Source organism: Ischnura elegans, chromosome 9 (assembly GCF_921293095.1).
Source record: "Ischnura elegans chromosome 9, ioIscEleg1.1, whole genome shotgun sequence".
NCBI lineage: Eukaryota > Metazoa > Arthropoda > Insecta > Odonata > Coenagrionidae > Ischnura > Ischnura elegans.
Window position 1 is genome coordinate 33,055,999 of NC_060254.1, and position 23,863 is coordinate 33,079,861.

Genomic DNA, 23,863 nt, shown 5'->3' on the forward strand with positions numbered 1-23,863 from the left:
TATCGGATATCGATATCGGTGCTCCGATACCGATATGCCGATAGTCCAATATCGGCCAGTATTCATATCGGAATTAATTATTGGCTCACCCCTATAGTTATAAGTAGGGGCACCAAATTTTCGCGAAACGTGAAATATAAAGCTAACGATGACTGCTAATTTCCGGGTTCTCCAGCCGCGTCTGTCGTTTATGGTTGACTACAGTTTCGGAAGCCATCCTGCTTCCGTCTTCAGGTCGAAGGTGAGAAGTTTTCATTTTTTGCCGTCTTATATAGCACTGGCCGATCTCCTCCTGTGCGCTGATTGGTCAGAACTCTCTTCCAAACGTTGCTGATTGGGTAGCCGTTGTCCCTGTTAATATTTTGTCTTTTGTAAATTTCAATTGCTTCCCTGATTTGCCTTGGGTAGTAGCGACTCTCTTTTGCCACTATCTTCGCTTTTTCGAATTCAATGTTATGGCCGGCCTCACTCCAAACATGCTCTGCAATGGCTGACGAGTGCAGTTGTTTTTTATTGGTAGCTCTCACATGCTCCTTCATCCTTGTCGCCATTCCTCGGCATGTTTCGCCAACATATGACTTTCCGCAGGAGCATGGCACTGTGTACATGCCTTTGCATAGTGCCTGCGGGATACGATCTTTTGGTCCAGGTACAATGTTTTGTATCTTGGTCACGCAATTGAACCTTGGTGAAAAATGAAAACTTCTCACCTTCGACCTGAAGACGGAAGCAGGATGGCTTCCGAAACTGTAGTCAACCATAAACGACAGACGCGGCTGGAGAACCCGGAAATTAGCAGTCATCGTGAACAACACCGCGGAAACCTACGCACGAATATAAAGCTAAATTTCCAAGGTTGTGCGAAATTCACTGGGTACCACGAAATTTCGCGTTTAAGCACTTTTTCTGCGAATTTGGGGTGATATTTTTCACCATTGCTGGTAAAAAATACCCCATCACTTTAAGGTTTTTTTAAAACACTGGTATAAAGAACCGATTGTATAAAGTCGGTGCTTTGCAACCAGCTCGGAACTGTGGCGAGGATTTGATTTTGGCGCTCAAAGCCGAAATGGTCTACAGCGTATTCAAGGCCAAAAAGTGAAAAAAACATTAAGAAACGCATACATTACTTTCCGATTGCATGGCGTCCATGATTTTTTTTCTTTTGAGAGTTGCTCCCAAGTACGTGCATTTAAGGGGTCGTCAGTTTGTCGTTCTCGCCAACATTGTAACATTCTGTAGCCGTGGCCACATAGGCCGCTTTCAAACAAACTGACTTTTCGCCTGCCGCCGGCCATGGCACGGTGACGTTCTTTCACCACCAATCGTCATTTAAAAACCAAATTACCCTTAAGACTGACATTTTGAGCAAGTTTAATGCTGAATTCAAGGGCTTACACTTAAAACATATCCATTTCTTAGTGCATCATTTATTGCACTTGAAATAACTCATCCTCGACCAGATTTATGATGCCTTGTCTTACTCAAACCCACGGGTCACATCTTGATCAATTTTTTTCCTATCAGATGCCTCACATTCCTTGCTTGCAATGCTTTACAATGCCCTGTAATTTTGTCTTTTGGTGGTAGAAATTCAGATGTACCATATTTTTAGCTCTGTTAATTAAAGGTATCAACCAGTGCCTGGCAGGGGCACAGCTAGGAATTAAGGCTGGGGGGGGGGGGGGGGTTAAGGTGCAACTCATACCGGGGTGTGTGGGGGTATGGAATACCCATTAGGACAAGCGGTAGGTACGAGATTAGTAAATTGCGGAATTTTAAGGTAAATGGTTCAAAATGTTGAGTTTTATGGCTTTCTGAGGGATATTTTATTAATCCTTACACTATCCTATTAGTAATATCAATCCAAATAAGTAAAATGGATTAAACTTAAAAATTTCTCTGAGCTCTGGGGGAGGGTTTTATCCCCCAAAACCCCCCCTCGCTGCACCACTGGTGCCTGGAACTCTTTCCTCTACTGCATTATCAGGACATATTCTTCCCGTGTCACCAAAGCTATTTACATATAGGAAGGAACAAGAACTTTGAAAACAGTGATATTTTTAGGAAAGAATAATTATATTGTATTAACTTGTGTACTTTTTTATTTAGAATAAAACTGCAATTTTATGATTTATTTTTCAGTTGTGGAAGTGTCAGGTCCAAAGACCTGTGCAAAATTGGGAACATTTGCTTTTCTGTCCATCTGCTTATCAAGTTTCTCTTTGTCATTCATCCATGTGGCAATGTGCCATTGGCATTATATGCAAATTTTCATGACTGTACCTTTAGTTATCTTCGCACTTTGGAGAGAGTAAGTAAGGTTACACTAAACAAGGTCAGTTAACTGACCTTGTTGAGAATATTTTTGTCTTTTTTATAAAAAAAATTAGCGTAAATATCTATTGAAAATCTATCAAGTCCTCCCAAAAGTCCCTCTTCCTTTTGATTTGAATTGAATATTTTATGTTCCTATAAAATAGGATATTTGAAGAATCGCCTCGTTGGCTCCTTGTAATGCAACGTCCTGAAGATGCTCTGCTGGCCATGAAACTAATTGCACACAGAAATAAATTATTAATTTCACCTTATCTGAAGCTCAGATCTGCTGCTGAAGTAAGTGTGCGTTTGCTACTGTTTCTTTCCAAAGCATATCTGCAGAATTATCACTCTTTCAGAAAACTTGGGTAGTCAGGATATTTCATACTTGTATACTTATAGCAATAGTTTCATGTGTAGTCTTTATTACTAAAGCAAAATTGTGACTTTTCCTCAACCTGTCATACACGGATAAATTTTCCATATTTAAACATTCCATTCCATTCCCAACATGCCACTTGCTGATACTTCATAGCAGTTAAAACAAATTTTTTTGCTATATTTTACTTAATTTTATCGGAGATAAATTTATTACTGGCTTTTATCAAAGTTTCAGCTCCTGTAAAAATGAATATTTCATTATTTATGTAATTGTCTGCAAAATTGATAAAATATTCTAGAGATTCTAGGAATTTACGTTTTTTATACATATTAGCTGGCCACCTGACATTGCTTGGTAATGATAGTACCCATAGAAGAGGAAACTTAGAATTTGGAATTCATGGTCATATTCACCTCTCAAAATATGGAATAAAAATGACCTTGGAAAATATGAAAGATAGTGAGAAGAAACATGATTTTTCGGAATGCTCGGTTGAAAGGACACCAATGTTATTCGTGGGCCATTTACCGGTGAATGGTGAAGTTGCAAGAAAAGGCAGTATTGGAATTGGAATTTGCCAAATCGGCCTTCACCTTGCACACAAAGATGTACAAACATGAAAAAGTGAATGGGGATGTCATCAGAAGGTGGGAGAGAGTGGAGAGGTTGAGGATTGGGTGCTACATGGTGCTTAACACACTTGTAATAATAATAATATTTATTTATCACCGTTGGCAAAATACAATGCATGGCTACGTCAAGATTTGCATACAAAAAAAAGATGCAATATAAAAGTACAAAAGACATTACAAGATGCGTATTCCATATGTATATGTACAATAAAAATACAGAAAAGGGAAAACCATACAAAAACACATTACAATTTCATATGTTTTTATGAGAGTCTTCAAGGTATTCAGAGACTCTGTAATAGCACTTTCTGAATAGGAGATTTTTAACCCTCCATTTAAACAAAGCAGGTGAAGAGACGGATTTAATTTCCTCTGGGATGTGATTAAAAATTGCAGAGGCAGGGGCCTTTCAGGCAGAGAGAACTTGAGTATTGCTGAGTGTGTATATTATTTCTAGGGCGGGTAGAGTAATTGTGGTAAGAGGCATTTGCAGGAAATTTGTCCCGGTTGGAGTGTATGAAGCAAGCACATGTCAAAATATATAAAGAAGGGAGTGTGAGGATTTAAGCATTGGAAAAAAGAGGTTTACCTGGGGTTCGTATAGAGACTTGAAACATTGCCTTGATGGCTTGCTTTTGTGCAGGAAAAGCTTTACTTGAGGCAGCTGAATTTCCCCAGAACAAAATGCCATAGGATAAGTGAGTGTGTATTTTTGCGAAATACAGCTTTTTCAAAGTATCTAGAGACACAACTGGTGCTTACATCCTGATCATGAAGGTGCCTACAGATACTTGGGTATTGTAGGGTTCGGTAATGGGAAAACAATACAAAGGATGCATCAGACGCAACTGAAAGTAGCACAACAGGGTTTCAGAGCATGAGATGCACCTATGTATACATAGGTGCACCTATGTATACATAGGTGCACCTATATATATGTATACATAGGTGCACCTATAGGTACCAACTGTGGTTGCAATCTATGTAGCCGGTTGGAAATGCAGAGCAGACTGACAAACAGGCATCCTCTTTTTTATATATATAGTTTCTATATTTACCTACCCAGTTGGATGCGGATGGCATTCAAACCAAAACTTAAAATTGCATGAGGCATTGCTTCCAGGGGCGGTATTGGTCTAAAATTTAATGTAGATAGTTTTCCAGTTAGTTTTTCAACAAAGTAAAGGGTGGCATACCAAATTTGAGCACTTTCACTTTTTTTCGACCACCCTAAGGAAATATACTAAGTAATACAAAAAAAATACATGTAAGTATTTAAGATATTTTTTACTATCTTTTCAGAGTGATTTTATTGGAGAGGAAGATGATGACAGAAATTGTAATATTTGGGATGTCAGGAACTACCCCAATCTGAGGATAGTAATTGCTTTACTAGTGTTACTCCATTTCGGTTTAGCAACGATTTTGCAAGTTAGAACACTAAGATTTACTGCTCTTCGCATAAATGTGCATATTCTGACTGCTTTAATGGGTAAGAATTGTGTGATTGACTATCTTTCCCCAAGATAAATGGATACCTATTTACTGGAAAATGTTGACGGGAAGATTTTTAACATTAGGGCAGTGGTAAACTTATAAGAGACCTATAATTTTACCTATTTAATATCGTCATAAAATTATGTTTTTTGGCTTTCATGAGCCCACCTTTTTAATTGTTCTTTAATAGTATAAAATTTACTCCATTTCATTATTCACTGATTAGGTACATTCTTTGCTGTTTTACTGAAAGCAGAATTGGATGTAACATAACATGGATTGTCAAAGTAATTAATCTCTTTTTTTCCTCAGGTTTTATAGAGCTTGTTAGTATTGGCTGCACAATATATTTTACGCCTATAATTGGTCACACAAAGCTCACTTGTATTGCAATGGCAGCGTATGGATTCCTTAACCTTTTTCTTCTCATATTTGTCCACAGTACGTACTTAATTTCTTTTTTGTTCTAAGGGTCTTCTCTTGCATTAATGGGAAATAAGTAAATATGTATATACCTATGGAGCTCCTTCATCTTAAGAGTGCTGATACATATTCAAACTCAATCCCATTACGAAGCTCAATCATATCCTTTATTAAATAAATAAGTCATTTTGAAGAATTCAGAGTCCATCTCTGTTTTCAGAGGCAAATCAAGTATCACTGATATGATCCTTAGGCTTAGGCCAAATGGAGAATGTTCACATAAAGAGTTTTAATAGGTTTGGGTTCATTTTTTTCTGAAGTTTTACTCACTGATAGTTTTATTTCAGCATAAATCATCATGAATCATAGTTTGGAATCTTCCTATTCTATTACAGAAAGGTCTGTCTGTCATATCACATGATCATGTCGACGTTTGATTTGAAACTTCAGAGTGTCAGACCTAGTAAAATTACCACCAAGGTGTTCTCAAAGGAGAACATAAATTTTCTAAAAAGCGTTCTAATGTTGGAAACTTGGGAAAATGTTTACATATCTCACTCATTTGAGAATAGTTTTGAGATCTTTTACGACAAATTGCTCCATCATATAGAGTGTTGCATTCCAACCGTCACCATCAACATTAAAAATAGGAAAAACAAATGTAAAAAACCATGGCTCACTGAGGAAATAATTAATTTGTCACGCATTGTAAAAGAAAAAGCACATAGATACAAAAATTCCCAGAATAATGAATTGTTCTTAGATTTTCAAAAGACAAAGAAGAAGTATACTGCTTTACTAAAATATTCAAAAAAATCTTTTAATAACAAACGCATAACTGAAGCACAAAATAAGACAAAGGAAACATGGAAAATTATCAATGCACAGCTCGGTAAAAAACGAAACCCATGCGTACCAAAATTTTTCAATGACGATGGTTCTTTAATAACTGATCCAAATATAGTATGCAATCGAATCAACGAAGCCTTTTGTAATTTAACTAAATCCCAGCTCATAAACAATAATAACAACCATTGTTTAGTAGATTACACCAGTGAAGTGCATTCCCTTTACCTTTATCCATGTGATGAAAAAGAAATGTTAATGTGCTTAGATAAATTATCTAACTCTTCAGTTCCTGGAGTTGATAATATACCTGGTCGACTAGTAGCGGATTTAAAAAAACTTATTGTGCAACCATTACTATTTTTAGTCAATGAATCGCTGAGGCTAGGGATCTTTCCAGAACCCCTAAAACTGAGCAAAGTAATACCCGTGTACAAAAACAAAGGTAATAAGGATGATATAACCAACTATAGGCCTATCTCACTTTTAACACAGCTTTCTAAAGTTTTTGAACGTATATATTACAACAAATTACTTTCTTTTGTGGAAAAATACAAAATTCTTTCTAACTCTCAGTGGGGATACCGGAAAGGACGTTCTACAGAGGATGCCCTCATCACTGCCTGGAATTTTATTTCAAATTCTTTGGATAATGGCAAACAGGTCTTGGCATTATTTTTTGATTTCTCTTGTGCCTTTGATATGGTTAATCACTCCATACTCATAAACAAGTGTCACCAAAATGGAATCAGAGGAGTCGCACTGGAGTGGCTAAAATCATACCTTAGCAATAGAATGCAATGTGTTGAAATGAGACTTAGTGACACACTATGTAAATCAAACCAAAACAAGATAACGTCAGGTGTCCCTCAAGGTAGCATCTTGGGTCCTCTACTCTTCCTGATATTCATTAACGACTTGCCCTTGATTGTTAATAGCATCCATGTCAAACCAGTCCTCTTTGCAGATGACACAAACTTCCTAATTTCAGCTAATGACATCAATGAAGTGCATCACTATGGTCAGCATATATTAGATTTAGTCTGGAATTGGTGTCTTTCCAACAAATTAAAATTAAACAGTGCAAAAACTCAGTCTATGCTGTTTAACCCGAATCATTCCAAAGATTTTGGAACATTGACACTGAACAACCATACACTTGGTCTAACAAAAACTTGTAAATTCTTAGGGCTACAAATTGAAAATACTGGGAACTGGTCCTTCCATGTAAAAGACTTGTGTTCGAAATTGTCCCGAGTACTGTATAGTGTGAGGTTCCTAAAAGCATCCTTACCTCACAAGGCGATGATGTCAGTTTACCATTGCAACTTTATAAGTAGAGTGACTTATGGTATTGTATTCTGGGGATCAACTGTAACGCTATTAGATACAATTTTCAAGATGCAAAAAAAGATTATAAGATGTATAATGAGTAAGCCTTATACTTATTCTTGTAAACCCTTATTCAAAGAACTGAATTTGTTAACAGTGCCTTGTATATATATATACCAACTATGTTTACTGATAAAAGAGAATATTAATGATTTACCAATTAATAATGATGTACATGAGCACCTAACTAGGTCTCATCGCCACATCCATGTTACCCTCCATAAAAAACGTATAACAGCAAAAAGTCCCATTGCAATGGGATCAAAAATATTTAATTTCCTTCCCAAAAGTATTAATTTGATTAATTCTAATAGGGAATTTAAATCTTCTTTAAAGAAATTTTTAATTAATAAGTGCTACTATAGTGTAAATGAATTTTTAAATGACAAATGAACTCTGACCATTTTTACATTTTTAAGTGTTATGTTGATTACTTTGACGTGTCTTATATCTATGTTGTATTCATAAGATCCTTGGACAAATAAAAAATTTATTATTATTATTATTATTCTATATACGCTCCGTTAATACTGCACCTACAGTGGTAAATGATGGTATCATTTTAAACGTTGAATTACCTGCTTCAAACGAAAAGCAATCTCAGTCTCAAAATTTCACTATTTACCAATTTATTTGACTTAAAGTTTCAATTTGTCCATGTTGATCACTCACATGAGGTACATTGACTCCACACATTTTTTCAATTCTAAACTTGAAAAAAAAATCTTAAAAACCTGTTAAATCAGTAACTAAAAAAATGTAACAGAAGCAGGAAAAATATTAAAAATAAAATTGAAGAAGCATGAAGAATGTTTAATGTTCTCTAAAAGAACCATCGAGTGTAAGGAAGTTTAAGGATAATGTGTTTTTTAAAGGCATTCTATAGCATTCAATACAAAATGTCTGTGGTCATGATGATTGACATAGCATCATATCCATTTGAGAATTGCCTGTTCAATGAGTCTTGAACAGAATTTGATGTGAATTTAACAGTGTAAAATGGCCTTAAGTAATATTTATCCAATTAAGTAAAGTAGATCAAATTTAAAAATTTCTCTGAGCTCTGGGGGGGGGGGGGGGTTATCCCTCAAAACCCCTCCCTTGCTGTACCACTGGCACTGTCTGTTCTTTTACTCTAGCTGACTCACATCAGTTCTGCATCAAAATCAAAAAGATGTTTTCATTATACAAAAAAGGGCTATTAGGATTACTTCTGGTGCAAACTCATTGGAGCATTGTAAACCACTTTTAATTAAATTGGGTATTATGACCCTTTATGGTCACTATATTTATAAGTGTGTATGTGAGGTCAAGGAAAACCTGAGCTCTCTGGTAACAGGGGTCAATTGTTCACCATCACTGCACTCGGAGAAAGGACAATTTAGTAGTCCCCCACTGTAGACTATCAAAGAGTATGAAATCTTTCAATGTATTAAAGCTAAAGTATTTTAATATGTTACCTAATAAGGCGAGGCTTGTCAGCCTACAAAGATTTAAAACGATTATTTACCACTGGCTCTTGTCAAGAGCATTTTACTCATTGGAGGAATTTGTTCTTAGTGACACCTCTGTAATCAAATTTTAATGACTTGTTCATGTGTTATTTATTCTTCCATTACAGTGTATTTCTGTTTATAAGTCTAATAAATATTATTATTATTATTTTTCATGTAAGGTTTTGTAGTCTCTTCATTAAAGTATAAATCTTTTTATTCTTCCTCTTTAGGCATGATAAGTGAAGATTATGTCATGTATATGGTCCTGGCATCTATCTGTTATTTTCTTGTGGTGATGTCCTTTGCGTCTATTAATGTGTACTCTTGCCGTGTTTTGCCCACTATCATCCGAGGATCAGGGTTTGGACTGGCAAATTCTATTAGCAGTTTTGGAATGTTGTTTGCAACATTTGTATCCCGGTGGGTAAGTATGAAAGATTTAATTATTCTCCAGAGGAATGAAAAAATTCAATTCTGAAATGAGACAGTTCAGTTGCATATCAGGACATCTCAGTGAAGTGTTTGTTTTGACTGTTTGGTTCTACATAACCCTTCCCACCATCTGAGATAAAGGCCTGGTTAGAAAATATAATAGCATAAATTAGACAATCACATATTACTCATATGCAAACCATGGGCAGAGTTAAGAGTTTTACGTTAGGGGGCCCAGCAGTCCTGCTTGGAATTTAGAGGCTGTGTAATACCTCCATAATTTTATTGTATCATTTCAAAAACTCAAAATCTACACCTAAAACTTTTACCTGGAAACTACGCAAAGATGTTTTGATGTTTTTGTTTTCATTGTACAGGCGGTCCGCGACTTTCGCACACAATGCGTTCCCGAAAACTTGTACGAAAGTCGAGCCATTGACTTCCATACTAATTAGGGGTTACGTTCCAAAAGAGTGGAATATACTTTCTAAAACCTTTTTTTCACGGATTTTATTTCAATTCACTAAATTTTAATAATATGTTAATAAAATTCCTCAAATCATCTGATTTCTTTCGAAAATACGCAGATCTTACTAGTTTTATTGAAATCTATTTGATGATGTCTAGTCAACTTTTTTGAAAAATCTCTCCAAAGAAGGCTTTCTTCTTCTCTTGATGAAGGAGCCCATAACAGGCAGTCTCTCTCCCAAATAAATCACCTAGATTAGAGTCAATTACCAAGAATTACCTTCATTGTATACGTTCGTATTATTCGCATATACTGCCATTTAAAACAATTGAATGTTGGGATGCACATTAAACATTGCGGGAATTTAAAAAAATTACAGACCAACGTCCAAATTTAGCGTACGAAAGTCAAGTAAAAGGTGTCAATTTTGAATGTACGAAAGTCGAGGACCGCCTGTACTTGAATGTACAGGTTTCTTAATTTTTTGTACTCTTAAGAGAAATTAGCACCATGTATACCTACTTACCTATTTCCCATCCAATACATATTTGGAACTGGCAACCATACATAGGCTGCTAGATCATTTAAGCATTTGGAGAGAGTGTCAGTGGCAATGCTATAGAGCGTTCCACATTCAGTTGACAGTATGGGTTCTTAAGGAGATTTGTTTCCCATGTTAATCTACATAAGGCCGGGAGCACAGTGTTGTCAATAGCAGCATAAAAATTAATATTGTGCTATGCACTGTTTAACAGGGTATTCTAATGTAGAATGAGTCGCTGCATTCATTGGTGTCTGTAATTTTCACATAAAAATTAGAGCAAAGGCTATACAAAACATTTCCTTAAATGTATGCTAAAAACGTGTATTTTTTTACTTTTATCTTCTTCTCCCAATTTTCGTATAGCCACTATCTATATTGAATTGAATCCTCCACACCATCCTCCACTCCAAGGTTTTCACCAATTTTACAATTGTTGAGAAAAAATGTAGTTATACTGATTTAACACCCTTTAGGACAAGAAGATTTGGATTTTTGTTAGGTAAAAAGTAGTCGCCTACTAACTTACGTTTCTTACGTCGTAGGTCCCTTTTTCTGCATATCAAATTTGAAGAAAACTTCAAAGCTATTTTTAGTGAATAAATCATTTACTTATCTTAATTTTGAAGGGAGTTACAAGGTTTTGATCTTAACCCTAAACCAGTGACTGCAATAAATCAAAAATTCATAAAATAATGCTATGCCATTTTTATTGTTTTGTTTAATTTTTCTTTGAATGCTTAACTATTTTAAAACTTATATTAAAATTTTTACACTCCCAATATGAACCAATTTGTCATAAAAAATTGTGATTTGAAGCAGGATCAAAAAACTGATGCCAAAAACACTTGAGTTCAGTGGTGGCTGGTGGTAATTTATCTAGGGTGTGCATTAGAGCAGATATAGGATGATTTAATTATATTATGTTAATCCTAATCCATGAGCATCATATTTCGTCGTAATAGAATACATAGAAAGCAAAACATATCACTGGTACACTCTACCCTTAAAATTGTATGAACAGAAATAATTTTAGCATGTATGAAAATAATTATTCTCAGCACACCTTTACAAGTGACGGTAGTTGAAATTCATTCTCTTTTCCTTACACCCTATGAGGAAGTAGTGTAGAAAACGGCCATACAGATGGCTCTGTAGACGGACTAGGATCCTGGACGCAGGTAGTGTAGGTGGCGGCTACACCACTACACCACCTGCTAGTCAGTCACCAAAAATATGCGCGTGCGCACTCGCATGGTTTTGAGTCTGCTCCCATCGCCCCTTTGAACAGCACATACCCCCCCGCTTACCTCGTCCCGCCAGAGCACCCTCAAGCGATCGCACAGACCGAAAATGCGCTCGGCATGATGCCACGGGATCGCACACTTGTAGAGCGGTGAATTCGAAAAGGAGATAGCTGTAGCGTTCGGAGGCTCATGTTTCTTGCACATGCAGACAGTACTTTTATCCTTCGCGTTGCAAAGGAATAGTTTTCTTTTATGATTTATTCATCTTTGGGTGTGCACTTGCTAACATGCGTATACACACGCGCCGCCACTGCTTGAGTTATAATTATTATATTTATGTATCAATATTTTGCCAGATTCAAAAAAGGCGTTAAACGTTTAAGTTTGAAGGCTAAGTAGTAAGTAGCCATGAAATTTATCCCGCTTAATCCTTTTCTTGATGCATTCTTAGTAAGTGACGTGCAGTCTCACAGACCACTAATCGAGTTCAATTGCAAATTAACAGAAATTAATAAAAGGAACGTTAAATTTTAAGAGTGGAATGTCCTTGTTATGCAAAAATATGGAGCTAACGAGAATTATAGATATTTTGAAATCTTAATTTTGAAAATATGTATTCATAATTTTAAAAACACAGCGGTCTCTCAGACTGCACGTCACCGGTTAACACTTTGAGTGCCGGCTGCTAAATTTAAAGCCCTACTGATAAATCCAGCCATTTTTACTATATTCGTAAATTTTTTTTAAAACATTAGCATCAAAAATATATTTATATCGATGTGCATTTCAATAAAAATGGACTTTGCCCTTCTTTATGAATGAGTTGAATAACATTTAATGCTAATTTTTAAATATATAATTTAACAATGAAAACCTACTGTTTTTGAATAATAAAAAAGTTGCAACATATGAGTAACCGCCATAAAATGCATAATAATTTTTTTTAATACGCTCAATTTGAACTAAGCATGGAAATCATAAAAAAGCATTGTTCCAAGCAAAGCATTAAAAATCCTGGATGACAAAAAGGGTCAATGCACCCTGTACGAACCCATTGGTCCATTGGCCCAAAGAATTTTCACACTAAGTGGCCTAAGATGAGGATGCCAGTAGCTACGGAGGACTTTTCGTCCTCAAGACATAAAGTGAACTCTTTTTCCATCAAGCAGTTGATTTTTGAAAAAAAACAGAACCACTAAGCAGTAAACTAGAAAAGTACCACGGGCGAAATAATATGGCTTCACGCATACAAAGCCAATTAAATGGAAAGACGTAATATTACGTCTATGGCAATCCTCAGAAGGATTAGCAGGACGTAATACTACGTCCATGGCATGCAAAGTGTCAAGGGTTATGAAAAAATATTATGGCGCCGTTGAGCAGAGCTTCTCGTCTTGCCTTGCCAACTCCTGCACGTGGAGCGAAAAATCTCGGGTGGAAAAGGAGATTTTTGTCCATTCATACCAGGAAATATGTACTCCTTCGTTACATATCCTGAACAGAGAATGCTCATATGTTGTACCAGCAATGTTTTTATTTCATTACATTGGTACATGAAAGCAAGCAAATCTTGTGTGATTTGCTATGAGTTTGAGATCTGTAGAGTGTTTTCATACCAATCTCTGCTGTAGTGTGCCCTATCACTATGTCCGAAGAGGAGGAGAAAAGGTGAGAAGCTGGGAAAGTGAGTTGGTGATCAATATTATCTCGTAGGTACTTCAGAAAATCTCTCAGAATCACAGAAACCTGCCGAGAAACTTCGAGAAAGGCAACCGGGGGCTCAGAATCCACTGTTTACAAAGTGAGAAAGGAAGGTTACCATGGACTATTTATGACACTTTAAAAAAATTAGTCACCCGTACAGAAATTTGAGAACAGTGATTTTCGACGATTTGGTGAGATCGGTAATTAAAAGGAAGGTAGATGAATCTTTCCTGGAAAATACTCCTCTGACTTTAAAATCGATCTCAAGCTCGGTAAATATGGATAGTGATCTTTCTCTTTTCAAAAGGACAACATTACATTGTCTTCTTGAGGACATAGGCTTTGGTTACGAACGCAGAAGAAAAAGAAGCATCCTTATTGACAGTAATGATATTATTCGTTTATAATGATATTATTTTAGGCAGCTAAAACATATCGTCACGAACAGAGGATCATTGTATTCACAGACGAAACCTGGATTCATGTTGGAAAATCAGTGGAAAAAATAGACTTGCCATGACAAAAAGTAGAAACTCCGTGCCAGGCTTTCCTTGCTAGACTGACAGTTAGTGCTGGGCATTCAGCCCCACTTCCCGAGAAGGGCAATTTGCAATTGCATATGCAGGGACAGAAAAAGGGCTCATAAAAGAAGCATTGCATGTGTTCGTTATGGGTGTGAGGAAAAACTGTGTCAGGCTTGTTGATTTTCCCTGGAGTGCCCAGATATCAAGATTCAAGTTATCAGGGTTCTAATTTTGATCATATGACTCTTCTAAAATGCTTAAAAAACTTAAAACTCACTAGTTATAAAATTTCCGGGGCCAAGATCCCCCCCAATGTTTTTTGTAAGTAGGCATCCCTGCTTAGAGTATAGGAAAGTTTTTATATGTTTAGCACACTGACTGCGGCATTGACCCAAAAATTTTATTGCTACCTGGATATATTGCACTTGGACACTTTCCCTCACAATTAGGATCTTAACTCTACTAGACCAGCCCTCGTGGCAGGAGGTGCCTCCTGCACAGGGTTCTCTTTTGCACTGGCTGGCAGCTAAAATTGTGAACTCACACAGCCTAAGGGTAATGTATGTATGTTTAAAGGCTTCAATGCCTGGCACATAGGGGGCATTGTAGGAGGGTTGTATAACCCTAATACTGATGTTAATAACTTTAATGTTGTACATCTGAGAAATTTTAGGAATTTACTTTGTCACATTTTCCCTAATGTATATCTAGCAGTCACATTGTGCCTTAACTCAGGGTTTCAGTTATTGTGCCTTATGGAAGGTTAAAATTTTTAATGTTAGAAAATGCTACACAAATTTATAAAATTATGCATTGAAATCTATTTTACACTGAATGAAAATTAAATGAGTTCTGCCTTTAGTGATTATTTATCGATGAGATGCTGTTTTTCCCCTTTTGGGACATTTTCAACTCGTGCTAGTGATGTGTCATGATGTTCTAGATTTTTGTTGCACATATTTGTAGAAGTTCTGTGCACCTTTTATGCTGAGTAAAAATGAAAATTCTAAGTTAATTTAATAAATAAATTCTTGTACAAAATTGTCCGACTGCCAGTTCACACATGATTTGATTGTGAGGTCTCTTGAAAACTATTTCATTTTACAATTTTGCATTTACAAAACAATACAAACAACAATACAACATTACACTTACAATTCATTTTCAATTTACAAAGGTGTTAAGTTAAGATTTTTCATTCATACAAATGTTACCATTAACTGGACAATGATTTCTATTGTAGTCAAGGTCGTCTGATGTGAAAGTCTTCATTCTCATCTTCAGTCTGCTGTCATTTCTTACGGCCTTGGTGGCATATATTTTGCCTGAGACTAGTGAAAGAGAATTACCAGACACGTTAAGGGATGGAGAGCATTTTCAAAGGTTGGTGTGGATTTTCTTCCCAATTTCTGTCTTAGCACCCTAATTAAATTATTCTATGAATTCAGCTAATTCTATATTTTAATTGATTGATTCCTGTGCATATCTCCATTATTAACGCTAGGCGTTCGTTCATGTTTCCACTCCCTCATTGTAATAGAAATTACATAGATTAAAGTATACCAGGACCAGCCACAGTGATAACTTGGCGGAGTCACTCACGATGCACAAATTGTGCGAAAAATCCATGGAGAAAAAATTCATTCACCTTGACCACGATTCGAAGCCGGATCCCCCAATTTCCAGTCGAGTGCTTTAGCCAGTTAAGCTACCTCCGTACCACCTTGTCTGGTATGTCACCCGAGAGCTCTTATATCTAGCTTATTTTTGCTGAGGGCTGGCTGACTTTTGTTAAGCTGATATAAAGCTGCAAATCGATTACCCACTGACTGATTCATCAAAATTCACAGCCCAAACTTTGATAGTTGTACTTAGTAATGAAACTGTAATTAGTTATCCTGTGATTGGAAACATAAATATTTTCATATAATAAGGGGTCCATGGCAACCATAGTTTTCGTTTTATGTCGATAATTAATTTCAATGTTAAGTAAATGGGGATACACTCAAATCGTTCTTTATACGTTTCCTCTTTTGCGAGATGAAAAAAAATTTAAGGATATAATCCTTATCACAGAGATCACAATTAGTAATGATCGAAATTCTGCTTCGCCTATTAACCAGCAAGAAAAATCAAAATTCGGAAATCCTGAACGTCGATTTTTCCCTCACATATTTTTTTATTTACTAAAGCAAGAGACTGAAGCTCTTGCTGAGAGGTAAAATTAAGGCAAAAAAATAAGATAAAGTTAAAGTAAACCAATGGAGTAAATACAGTCGAAGATATATTCGATAATAGTTTGCATTCGATAGATGCCTTTTACAGACAAATTTTATTCGTAATTGGGATATGTCTTTTACCAATATGTTAAAAAATAATCAGAAAGGAAGGAGCTACATCCTAGGGTAGGGGCTAAAATACGAAAAAGCGGCTATATTTCACATGTTCATTCGTCACTAATTTTGTATTTATCTCCATTACGTACATATGCAATTCAAAACGTTCTCTCAACGACTATATCATCGTGGTTACTAAGACGACCTTAAATATTGTTGAGGGCGAATATGCGTGTTGTCCGTCTATTCCGTCCATTTAAACGACATTGGGTGCTTTCCATTCATATGACTCACGCGTGGTAACTGTTTACAACTCTCCTATTCCTGTGCGTTACTGTTTGTTGACTTGTGTCACAACAGTTGGCGACACGCACAGAATGGAACACGGAAACCGCGACGCAAGTTGACTTGTGTCGACGTGTGTCAATGAATGGAAAGCACCCATTGTGAGTATTTTTCGCGCTTTTTAAGCAACTTATGGACCCAATAGTCGAAAACACGTGACATAAATATGTTCCCGCACCACTCCCAAACCCGCTTGATGAACTCAAGCGCCCATCGACTCGTTCAAACATATTTTGGCAAAAGTCCTGTGATTCTTAACCCTTTCGAGATGGTGGAGTTCTCTCCTTAGCATGACTGCTAGACTTAGCCCCTAGAGACTCTTTGTTCCCCTCTGTATGGAGTGTTTTTGTAGGACAGGACAAGAAGGGTCTCATGGATAATCACATACCCTCAGCAACAACCTTTTTTGACACTTTCTAGTGGGGACTCGGCATTATCTCGGACTCCTTGGGTAGTTCGGCTCCCTCCTTTTGGGGTTTATAACCCTTCCAAAGTCAATGGTTCACTGTCAACTTGTGATTTGATTATACTAATTAGCTGCATGGATAATTGTTGCTTGCTCGTATATTGCAGAATTTGAATTGAATTCCTCATTTTTTTCTGAGCATTGTACCGTCAGTATTAATAAATTTAATGCATCAACAATTTCCATGTTGATGTTTATACTGAAATAGTGACGTAAATCAATATTTATCATAGATTTTCGTTTAAAAATTGTAAACACCTACTCCTCTCATATTCCAAAACCCCCAGTATTTGTTTTGCCTAAAACCTTCTCTAGCCGTAATTTCTAGGTGCGTGCCTGGCAGCAAGAGTAGCGACTTTTGTGAACCCATTAAAATATTTGGTGGGTGACAATACATTTTCAGGCTGACTGGAGAATTCTTGTTGAATTAATGTTGTGATATCAGCTAGCATTTCACTTCTATCTTCGAGAAGATGGTAGCGAGAAAAAAAAACCCTTTCTGGTTCCCTTAGAGAGGGGGGGGGTGATTTAGTTTGGAAGGCAGGCACGTAACGGGGTGGCTACAGGCCCCCAAAATATTTTGTGGTGACTGCCTGCCATATATCCCGTAACGCAGGAGTCTTCAACCTTTTTTAATGCAAGGGCCAAAAATCGATTTCACATCGCCCGGAGGGCCACAATGCTCCATGTAAATTTATCACCACATTTATAAAATTAAAAAAAACCTATAATTTCGAACTGCAATAATCTTTATTGGTTAAAAAGTTCAATTGATCAATGCGATTTTTGACAAATGTGTCACTATTTGGTTGTATTTCTGTGGTTGCAAATATTTTCTTAGGCCTCAAGGTGCCGCAAGAAATGCGCTGGCGGGGTATAGGTTGAAGACCCTTGCCCAAAGGAGATTCGTGGAAAGGAGTATCATGAGTTCTTTTTTGTATAGTCTAACCACTATATGTTCTTAATGGACAATTTCCTAGAACAATAAATCATATTATTGATAATGAGACAACTAGCCCATGCACACATATTCTACGACTTTCTCGTAAATAATAGAAGTTGTGGACTCAAATCAGGGTCTCAATTCCGAAATTTTCTTAAAATCTTAATTCTAACTCGTACCACTTATGCCCGGATGGTTTTCGGAAACAAATACTTAGAGGTATCAAGCCATAAATATTAAAATTAATTTTGATGAATGAATTATTATTAAAAACCAACCATGATGACGAATCTTTGTGTAATTCAAACAAAATTTATAATTTATTTAATGAAATTAATGTTTTACCGATGCGTGGGAATAGCAAAAAAAGCTACCAGTATATGCAACCATCAATAACCAATCATATCACCCAAGCACCCCGAGAAGCAAAATTTCTGGCTATGTGCCGGTTTCTTTATTTTTAAATTTAATTATATTTATTACCACACCGCATAAAACAGCGTTATATGGCCTTTCATGAACATTAACAATTAAAACGTACACGAACATTTATGCTGTGGATAGGGGCAACGTTCCCTGGAGAGACTCGAACCCGCGACCTTCGGTTTGGCAGGCCACTTACCCCGCCGCCACCGAGGCCGGTTGGTTTGGAAGGAATAGGGTGGTTTCCTATTATTTTTTTATTGCTTTAATCGAAAGATTATTACTCCTGGAGTACGTATTTCACGCTTTTAGATTTTTAAATGACAACATCTATTTTTCGCGATTAAATGAAAAGTGAAAAATTTCAAGCGCGCGAAAACGCGACGCGTAAGTAGGAATGATGGGAAAAAGTCCGTGCGACGCATTTCTGGTTCCCCCTCCCGCCTTGTGAGGTGACCTTGATCGAGGCTCTGAGCGGTGATAGGACGCAGGATGCTAGCGGGTAGCTGAGTACCCTGCTGGCTGGTAGCGCTTGGCTTAAATAAGGATTCGTTGATAATGGCTTCCGGGTGCAGCTGCGTGTTGCGCTTTGTCGTGCAAGCTTTCGCGACCGTTGCAGGACGCATCATCAGGTCGCCTGATGATGCGTCCTGCAACGGTCGCGAAAGCTTGCACGACAAAGCGCAACACGCAGCTGCACCCGGAAGCCATTATCAACGATGCCCCTCGCTGCGAAAACCTACGTTTAAATAAGGATTATTAATACCTTATCAAACGAAGAAAACTTTCCGACCTTAGCCAGTTTTAATAAGTGATTATTAAGACATGTTTCCCTGAACTCTGCGCCTCATGCATGCATTGGTAACCTCAGACGACGTATAACTCCTATCTTCTCGTATAGAAACTAGGTCCCTGAAACGTCATGTGGAGTGGCATCGCATGGGCGCCAATCTGGCCCTTTTCAAATGAGGATAAAAATGGACCATTGCCATTCGTCTACACCGGTATTTGTAAAACGAAATAATTTGTATATTATGAATACAGTAATGGTGGGTAACGAATCGCAATCAATGCCTTTCGTTTTCTTTGATGAAGGAAACTACCCTATTCTCAAAATTTAAGGTGAATTTGAACCTCAATCCCGGCCTTGATCCACGCTTCATTTTTTTTTACTTCGTCATACCGTCGTACCCAGACCCCCCAGACAAAAACAAAAAAGCTTGATGGCGGGCTGTATTACCTGACCCCGCAACCTCTCTCTTTCCATCACGAGTCTAAGTCGACCATGGCCGTGGCGAGTTGATAACGAGCTGCGCACGCGTTCCTTTTGTTCCAGCATACTCAAGTTTTATTCCCATATCATTTTTGTCGATTCACTCTCTCGCACAATTTTCCCGGCGCATTCGGAAATAAAGTTACAGTAACTCATTGGTCCGAAATTTTCCACTACGAAATCTTTATCGTAGTCTGAGAAAAGAAATTCTGTTACGTTTGAGAAGGAGTTCAATTTTAGCAACAGGAGGGAGAAACGAGATTTGAATGCGACGGTTAGACAACTAATAAAATGGCTAATGATGCGTGCTTTCGTTAAATTCACCTGTAATTTTGCTTTCTCGATGTTATCCACTACAATGAAGGTACAAGAGATGGAGCTTCTAAATCTCTAAATTTAAATTCACTCTATCTTCAGATTTGAGCGGCGGAATTAGCGAAGAAAAATTCTTAAACTTATGTAAAGGGGGCCTCTTTACTAAAAGGACGAATTAAGTAATAAGCACACATTTGCTTAAAGAGTTTTCGCAATTGGGGAGTTTTGGCTCAACTTTTGCTGTTGACTGGCAGACCACCCGGCGTTTCTCGGGAAGGATAGCACCCAGAGAAGTGGGGAAACTTGGAACTTTTCATGATCATATAGGGTTTTTATGTTTCATCTGTAATAGTGTCAAGAGGTGTGCCTACTCGGCCGGATGTCCAATCGCAGCAGTTGAATAACGTGACGTAACGACGAATAATGAGAAAACGACCTAAAGGACGTGTCGGACATAGCCAGAAGTAGCACTACAGGGTTTGAGAGCATGAAATGCACCTACATTTTGACTTTGGTCGCATTCCGTGCAGCCGTATGGAAATGCATAGTGTATAGACATACATATATCATATTTAATCTATATATGAGCGTTTCTACGCGTCACTGACTGACCGTTACACCCAGTTTTTGTTCATATATTTCCCCTTTGACTTAATAGAAATCAATTTAGGAACTTTCTGGAGGATTCCACCAAAAACAAGTTAGTGAAAGCATACACTGGCTTTGGTACCACCCTGTGACCCCAGTAGAACCGGAGATTTTAAACTTCAAAGTCGTCGTCACTGACTGACATAAATGAAACTCTGTTTTGTGACGTTGTCACATTTCTTCGCGTTGCTCTGAAATTATGCAAGATAAAGAAAATCCACGAAATAAGTAAAATAGTTCTAAGTGTTGCCCAAACGTATGCAAAATCGTGACTTTGTGTAAGTAATGGTTTCCTCTCTTTGGCCATAAAAATGGAGCGTCACTGACTGACGGGAATTGTCACTGACTGACACATGTGATTTGATGCTTGTTAACTTTTCTTTTTCATGGAATGAGCATTGCAAAATATATCTATATTGAACACAGAAATTTATATAAAAGAAACATAACAGTTGCATAGCCAGGGGGTATGTCCAGGGGGTCCGAACCTCCCCTCCCCCGAAATATAAAAACACAATTATTTTCCTTGAGAAAAAAAGTGTTAAAATTAGTTTAGAACCCTCTACCTAGTACCCTGTTTTTAAAAAATTTCCCCCTGTGTTAGACCCCCCCTGAACGAAATTCCTGGCTATCCCACTGAGACATAAGCACATAGTATGTATTTTATACAGTAATTTTGCTTCGATTTCTATATTCTCGCTTAAAATGGTGAGTACTCCTAGCACTATGATCTATTGCGTAAGGAGACATCTTAATTATATTTATAGCAACCAACTCCACATGGTGAACAAAGAGTGTGTTCCGTATGGGTGAAATGCCGTGCCACCGTTAGTCCAGCATTTCATTGGAGGCAGAAATTCCGTATATCTGTACAGGGTTCTCTTCAAATTTTATTTTCATGCTGTTTTAATTACACACTCACACTGCATTTATTACAGGAGAACCCGACTAAAAAGCTTCCCAGGTCATGTTTCTGCCTTTGCCCCCAACTACATCAACACCACCCTTGCCATGATCTGTTACGACTTCATTGCCGCTCTCTATTCTTCCTGTTAAATTCCTCGCATTCACCTCTTTGCTTTTTCCTCTCACGATGCTCGCGCTGTCTCTCTGCTCCCGTCTTATCCATCTTAATAAACCCTGACATATGTTGCAATTAAGGATTTCAGATCTCAACAATCATTCTGCTCCTATGTCCCGCTTTCACAACAAACGTACCGAAGCGACGCGACGACAATGAAGGTGACGGTGATACGCGGCATGCCGAAGTCGACAATTGGCAAAAAAATAAAATACTCCGCTGCATAAACAAACAATTTACCAAGAATAATAAAACTGATATAACATTATCACTCGAGGAACATATTATGCCACGAATTTAGTGTACCAGTCGAGGCCAATGAAGCGCACGCACCAAAATTTGAAACTTGAGCAATACCAAAGGTTAAAATGTCAGTCAGTGACGGCCCTCAGGAACAAAAACGGTGAATGCTGGGGAATTTTTTTATTCTGATCTTTCATCCTTGGGATGGACTTGATTTGAAGACGAAACGATTTATCTCCTGCATCCCTCGATTTTGGTCAGCGGAAAAAAATGTATGTCAATCGTCACTGACTGACACCAAAACGACGCACTGTTGCGTTACATTCCTCTGCGTGAACATGTGACTTTCAAGTATTGATGAAATGGATTGGTAAGACACAGTCATGATTGGGGAGAATGGTTAACTGGAAATTTTCATAGAAAAATCTTATCTTAGTTGCGAAATCTTCAGTAATAGAATGCCTCTGTAAACGGAATCATTTGTTCATATGATACAAGAGCTCAATTCCGCGGCGTTTTTGTAAAAAATGGTTGGAGTATGGGGAGAAACAGGTACGGATTATTAAAATTTGGAATATTTACACCATGTCAGGACTTTGAACGGTCCATTTACCTCAAATTGAATTTTTGAACCCTAGTATGACAGTTACGTAGAAACGCTCATATAGAAGAAGATAAGCGGTGTAAGCATCATTGCAGGCTTTCGGGTTCTGCTGGGTCTTTTATTTCAGCATTCGTGCTCTCGTCAAATTCACCTGTCATTTTGTTTTCTTGATGTTGTCCACTACGATGAAGGTACAAAAGATGGAGCTTCTAAATCTCTAAATTTACATTCACTCTATCTTCAGGTTTGAGCGGCGGAATTAGCGAAGAAAAATTCTTAAACTTCTGTAAAGGGGGCCTCTTTACTAAAAGAACGAATTAAGTAATAAGCACAGATTTACTCAAAAGTTTGATTTATTGTACGTCACAAAGCTTCCTGAAGCTAGAAGAAAAATGTTTCAGTCGCAGTCCCCTCCATTGTTCTTTTTGAGTACCGCGCGCAGACTTGGCAACGCAGCATTCGTTCACTCCGGCGTATTTTCTGAATGTCCATATATAAATTATGCTACATATTAATCAAGTATTATCGGATCGTAGAGAAATTACAAATAAATTAAAAATTGTTTCTATTAGTTTTATTTTTCTTTCGGGGTAAACTGTATGACTAAATAATGTTTAAACATTTTCGTTAATAACCAACAAAAGATGCGTTCGAAAAATACGAAAAAGCAATTTTTGTAATCTGCATTGATGTATTCAAGTTATTGCGGAAGATGAATGCTGTAGACGTCAGTGGAGCAGCGAGGGGGGGGTTTTGGGGGATAAAACCCCCCCAGAGCTCAAAGAATTTTTTAAGTTTAATCCATTTTACTTAATGGATTAGTATTACTTATAGAATAGAGCTAGGATTAATCAAATATCCCTCAGAAAGCCGTAGACCGTCAATCTTAAAATTTTTCTGGAGGAGTGCCCCCCGCAACTCCCAATTTCCCTTGCGGGTATGCAATACCCCACACCCCAAAGTATTAGTTACGCCTAAAACCCCCCCTAGCCTTAATTCTTAGCTGCGCCCCTGGTAGACTTAGCAGTTTTCCTTAGGTTGAGTTACAAAGTTCAGGAAGTTGACAAAACGGCTAATTTTACGGTGCGCGGATTCACTTATTTCACTGGTGTGTCTAAATTTTTAATTTTTTCGTAAAACAAAAAATAAATCGGAATGAAGAATTAAATTTTCTTTAAATGTCGTATTATTCATTATTTTTGCATACACTCAAGCCCAGATATAAATTTGCAAAATACAGCGGCATATCATTTTGACGCCGACAGTAGCCACAATGATATAT

General features: G+C 37.3%; 1 protein-coding gene across 2 annotated transcripts in view; it reads left to right on the forward strand.

Annotated features, from left to right (window-relative positions):
• Positions 1-23,863, forward strand: part of LOC124165650 (organic cation transporter-like protein) — a 48,838-nt gene that overhangs the window by 19,681 nt on the left and 5,294 nt on the right. For both annotated transcript variants that reach the window (XM_046543122.1, XM_046543123.1), the window contains 6 exons: positions 2,146-2,314; positions 2,484-2,616; positions 4,636-4,825; positions 5,143-5,271; positions 9,218-9,411; positions 15,148-15,287. In XM_046543122.1, the coding sequence (XP_046399078.1) occupies positions 2,146-2,314; positions 2,484-2,616; positions 4,636-4,825; positions 5,143-5,271; positions 9,218-9,411; positions 15,148-15,287 (955 nt within the window). The remainder of the gene's footprint in view (positions 1-2,145; positions 2,315-2,483; positions 2,617-4,635; positions 4,826-5,142; positions 5,272-9,217; positions 9,412-15,147; positions 15,288-23,863) is intronic.